General features: G+C 38.3%; 1 pseudogene and 1 gene segment (V, D, J or C); both read left to right on the top strand.

Moving 5' to 3' along the window:
- The first annotated feature begins 415 nt into the window (after nt 1-415).
- LOC146520277 (Ig heavy chain V region 5A pseudogene) lies at nt 416-852 on the top strand (annotated as a pseudogene).
- A 1,490-nt stretch (nt 853-2,342) lies between these two features.
- LOC146520276 (Ig heavy chain V region 914-like) lies at nt 2,343-2,781 on the top strand. The segment is given in 2 exon segments: nt 2,343-2,388; nt 2,471-2,781. Coding segments are annotated over 2 exon segments (357 nt in total).
- The last annotated feature ends 2,949 nt before the right edge of the window (nt 2,782-5,730 follow it).

Genomic DNA, 5,730 nt, shown 5'->3' with positions numbered 1-5,730 from the left:
TAATCTACTAAAATATTACAGTTTTTATTGCAAATTCTGTGTTACAGGGCAAATTTAAATAATGCAACAAGCTGTTCCTGATATTACAGGATAAATAATTAAATGCTGCAGCACATTCTTCATGCATATGTTTCAGTCAAGTAAACAGCAAACATGATTTCAAAAAATCAGCAGTACAGTGATTGTTTCCATAAAAAAGCAATTAGTATTGTATTTGGTAATATGGTTAAACAAATTTTAGGCAAATGTGATCTCGTGGCAAGTTTGGCAGCTAGTATAGTGACCGCGCTACTTGCTCTAGTTTACAAGCACGTGCTTTGTTCTATGCAAACTCACTCAGCTTCCTCGCTACTCAGTCATAAAAACTGCTCACATTTTTGGGTGGAGATACCAGAACATCAGTCTCAATTAAACCATGTTTTCTGTAGCTCTGTTCCTGCTGTTGGCAGGTGGATCATGTGAGTCTCCAATATTTGTCATATTCATCAGATTATCTGTAACAACACAATTTAATCACATGTTAAAAATAACCGTTTTCTACTTGCAGGTGTTCAGTGTGAGCAGTTGACACAGAAAGCCTCTGAGACTGTACAGCCAGGTCAACGTCTGACCATCACCTGTCAGGTTTCCTATTCTGTGACCAGCCGCTGGACAGCTTGGATAAGACAGCCTGCAGGGAAAGGACTGGAGTGGATTGGAAGCAGAGTTGGTGGAACTTTAGCTTATAAAGATTCACTAAAAAACAAGTTCAGTATCAGTTTAGACTCTTCCAGCAACACCGTGACTCTGACTGGACAGAATATGCAGCCTGAAGACACAGCAGTGTATTACTGTGCCAGAGACCCACAATAACACAAAACATCACTAGAGCTGAACAAAAACTGCACTCTGCCTGAACATCAGTAAAAGCACCACAGGAGGCGCTCTAAGACCACTAATGATTTTAAAGCGCATCCTCACTCTAACAAGATTTATATGAACTGATTGCTTCATAGTTGTCTCTTCATCTAATGAAAAAACAAGAAACAACAACAACAACAATACTACCACCAATTATACAACTAATTACAATTATACCCAACCCTGTGGCTTGTTATGTCTTCATAATGTTGTGCTGTGAACATTCATGTGCATTTTTTGTGCAGAGGAGTTTTTTTTGTTTCCTGTTCTCGTGCTGTCCTACCACGGAAGCACAGCATGAGTAGGGGTCTCTTTTTTTCCTCTTGTACCTTCCCATTGTGTGTACATTTCAATGTTTTTTCCGTAACTGCCGATCTCCGACTTGTAACCCCAATGTAATGTCTGTGTTATGTGTGTAAGGTCGGGGGGGGGGGGGGGGGGGGTGTCTCATTTTACTGCAGGGCAACCTGTATGTGACAAATAAATTCTGATTCGGATTCGGATTCACATTAAGCAGCTACACTATGGCCTGGGTCAGACAGGCTGCTGGAAAAGGGCTGGAGTGGATTGCTTTTATACAGCTAGTTCTCTCAGACAGTTCAGGCAGATTCACCATCTCCAAAGATGACTCCAGCAGTAAAGTCTATCTACAAATGTTTGAAGAAGAACATTTTGAAGACTGAGGACACAGCAGTTTATTACTGTGCTCGACGAGAAACACTGGGAAGAAGTAATAGGAGAGTCATGCAAAAACTACTCCTCTTTTTCATTACCACTTAATAATATAGAGTAGTTTTATAGTAGTTGCTCTGATACGCTCTTTTAGTTTTCCTGACTAAAATTTGTCAATACAGGATAAATTACCATGATTATATTTTATGTGTAATTACTTAAGCACTAACTTTGAAAACAATTACTCACTCAAAACACTTTAAGTACCACAAAACCTTGCTAGGTGTTAAGGAGGGAGACGTGTTAACAGTCTTGCAAAGAGCGTGTTGTAATTTTGCAAGACGAGTGAATGTGCACTCAGTTTGAATACTGGAGACACTGATAGCAGAAATTGTAAAAAAGAGATAACATTTATAAACATTAACATTATGTCTATTATTTGTTTTTACTGAACAGAAACTTGGTCTCAAGTTTCAGGAAGTGGCAAATCAAAACGGTTCACTTAATCAAACAGATCACATATTTATTTCTTTGTTACTGGAGTGATGTCCAAAACTGTCACTCAATTTAAAGTTTATGCAAACATTTACTTACATGTAGCATCCACTCCAGTTTCACCAGTTAATATGTGAGGCTCAGTTAAAATGAGTTCACATGAGTCTAGTTACCTAATGTGAGGAGGAGTCAATGCAAAACTTACATACCTTACACCTCTACTTATGTGACTGCAGGGAGCATGACAGAGAGCAGAAGTCACACAGTTTAACACAATGGACTGCAGGACGGGGCTGCTGCTATTAGCTATCTGCTGGGCAGGTGAAGATCTACAAGATTTACTCATCAATAAAATTCTTAAAAACATAAAGGAACTGATTATTATTCAATTCTGTTTTTACAGGTATTGATGGTCAGACTCTGACACAGTCTGAACCCGTTGTTAAAAAACCTGGAGAGTCTCACAGGCTCACCTGTACCACCTCTGGACTCTCATTTAGTAGCTGGTGGATGGCCTGGATCAGACAGGCTCCTGGGAAAGGACTGGAGTGGATTGCAACTGAGGCTAATGGAGGCACCAACTACTACTCTCAGTCAGTACGAGGCAGGTTTACTGCCTCCAGAGACAACAGCAGAGAACAGCTGTTTTTGCAGATGAACAACTTGAAGACTGAAGATTCTGCTGTGTATTATTGTGCTCGAGACTCACAGTGACTGGAACTAGTTGAACAGCTGAACAAAATCCTCCTGTGATCCTCAGACATTTTTCACTCATATGTGCTTGTGCATGTGATTTTGTTTTGTGTTTTGTTTTACTTACAAATCCAGTTTCATTTTGTCTTTGTTCATAAGACTTTGACAGGCTGATTAAAAGATCCAGATAATCTCACAAACTGTCTACTGACTTCAAGCTTACACAAAGTACTTAAGTGTGAGCTACTGAGTTTCCGTTGATTGTGTTTAATCCATGGCCCTTCAATTAAGATGTACAACAGCAAAGAAATTACCAAAGAGGTCTCTCCTATCCCATAATACATAACATACAAAGATATATTTATTGAATAAATTATTCTACAAATTTGTTAGAAATCCTGCCATAAGCCCAGGTTTCTGGTGAACCTCCCACAATGCATCAATCACTTCTCTTCCTCTCTTTTTGTATTACATGCTGCTTTTACAAGTTAATATTTTTTCCAGTATTTTTCCTTTTCTTTGTTCTTTTCTTTTTGATATTCTTTTTGCACTTTATTGAGTAGTGGAGCAGTGATGAAGTCTGCTGCACCCCAACATGAGACATATGGTTACCTGGTCACACACCATGGTAAATGTGCACCCTAATATTTCAAATCAATATGCAAACCAAGTGACTTCCTGTGACACAGTTATAAAGGAGTCACTTAAAGTGAAACAGTGATCAGAAGGTCATACAGTTAGCTTCAATCAAAAAACATGTTTCCCCATTGCTGTTGGCAGCTGGATACCGCAAGTCACTGTAAATTTACAACCTGTAAATGTGCAGCTTTTCTTTTAAAATTCAATCATTTGTCCTGCTTTATATCCACCTTTTTACAGATGTAACCAGCCCGTTCTCACTCCCGAGGCGTAACATGCCGACGTTTTGTCACGTCCCGCGGCGTTCCTGAGGAACGCGAAAGGAGACCTTCGGCGTTCTTATGGTACGCGGCGGGTTATGGGCGAAATCCAGTGCAATGACGCTCCCGCGGTAATAGACGTTCCAGCCCTGTATTCCAGCCCTAAACCTAACCTTATCCCTAGCCCTAACCATAACATTTTCCTGATCTTAACCAGGCGATTTGAAGAAAAAGAGCGAACATGTGTAGATTGAGACCATACGGTTCTCATATTTTCTCATATTTCCTCATTTTTCCGAGGTCGTCATTTAGGAACGTGGTGGGTAGCCGAAAACGTAATATGTTGACGATTTGTCACCTAGCGTAAAATGTTACGCTTTGGGAGTGAGAACGTGTTGGATGTAACATGTGCAGAGTTGACACAGCCAGCCTCTGAGACTGTGCAGCCAGGCCACAGTAACACAAACCATCAACGAACCTGGACAAAAACCCCTCACAGTCTGTTTTAATAAAAAGCTTCCAGAACTGGAGCTCTCAGACCACTATCCTGTTCACTTCCACTTTCAGCTGGCAAGTTGGCTTTTAGCATATGTATTTAGTATAGGTATTGCTGTATTGTAAGTTTTATTATTTGAAAAATTAAAAATTTCCATTTTTCCCTGATTTTTACTTTAAAAGAGTGGTATTCAGTTTTAGGTTCTGAGGTTCTCAGTCTGAATCAGTGGTTAAAACGTCTGGAGACTCCCACAGACTGACCTGTACATACTCAGGGTTGAGTGGTGATATTAGCGCTGCTTGGATCAGACAGGCTGCTGGAATAGTCTTGCTGCAGTTGGTTGCAAGAGATACAGAAGCTTTGACCTGATGAATTTCAATATCAACATGTTCTCACTGAACATAAACACTGAAAGCATGGACAGAGTGTTCATTTCTTTAGAACTGGACTCAATTTTTCATGTTTATCACAATCTCACAGTAACCTGTCAGGTCTCTTATTCTCTGAGTATTGTTCATTATGACATCTTCTGTCTTTGATTTTATTTTCATTTTATTTTAAAAGAGAGAAATATGAATATTGAAAATAAAACTGGACAACTTTAGTTTCTCCTTGCTTATTTTTTAATTTTCCAGTGCTTCTTGTTAATCCTGATTGTGGATTAGAAATATCATCATAACTGCTGTTAACTATTTGCTTGGGAGTTGACAGCATTAATAATTCTAATAATAAATACAGTTTAATTTAGTGTGATTTGATGCTCTTGACATGTTTTTATGGTCTCTGACAGAATCTGAATCAGTGATAAAAGGCCTGGAAAATATCCAGAATTAACCTGTACATGCTCCGGATTCACATTCAGCAGCTACAATATGAACTGATACACACTGGCACTGCTGATAGTCCCAGTTCATCCAGGGTAGGTCCATCATCTCCAGAAATGACTCCAACAGTTTGTCTGCTGGAGTAAAATCTATTTTTTTTGTAATATTAAGCTTGATAAATGAAACAGATGTTAAGTGGCATTTAGCAGAAACCTCACTATCCTTTTATAAATATTTACATATGACAGTAAACAATCCTCCTTCAAGAAATTTAGTTCAAAAACTCAGCCGATCAAAATGATATTTGCATTAATCACCTGCAGTTCAATCTCTTTGGAGACAGACTAATAGAAAGATTTATGCGCATGCTGAACAGAATTAATTTTTATTTACTTAGCTCATACTTTACAGTAAAATGAACAATAATCATAAACACAGAAACTCTGATGCTTAAACAAATGCTTCAACATGATGTACTTTTCTAAATGAGTATCAAGAAGGATTTTATGATCAAAGAAAAAAGAAAATAATGTAGAATTATAAGGATAGGACTGTCTTACCTGAACACAATTACTTAACAAATAAATACATTTCAAATAATAATGTAATAAAATGATCAGTACTACAAGCTACAGCGTGGTTCTGTATTTGAGGGAGGAGCTGATGCAAAACTGTTCTAGTTTATCTTTACATAAGTGTAAGAGAGTTTAAGACAGAGAGTAAATCATTGATGTACCCACTGTAGACTGAG

This window comes from Neolamprologus multifasciatus, chromosome 4, assembly GCF_963576455.1.
Source record: "Neolamprologus multifasciatus chromosome 4, fNeoMul1.2, whole genome shotgun sequence".
In the NCBI taxonomy this organism is placed as follows: domain Eukaryota; kingdom Metazoa; phylum Chordata; class Actinopteri; order Cichliformes; family Cichlidae; genus Neolamprologus; species Neolamprologus multifasciatus.
The sequence above is the reverse complement of the archived record's forward strand: the minus strand, read 5'-3'. Positions and strand labels throughout refer to the sequence as shown.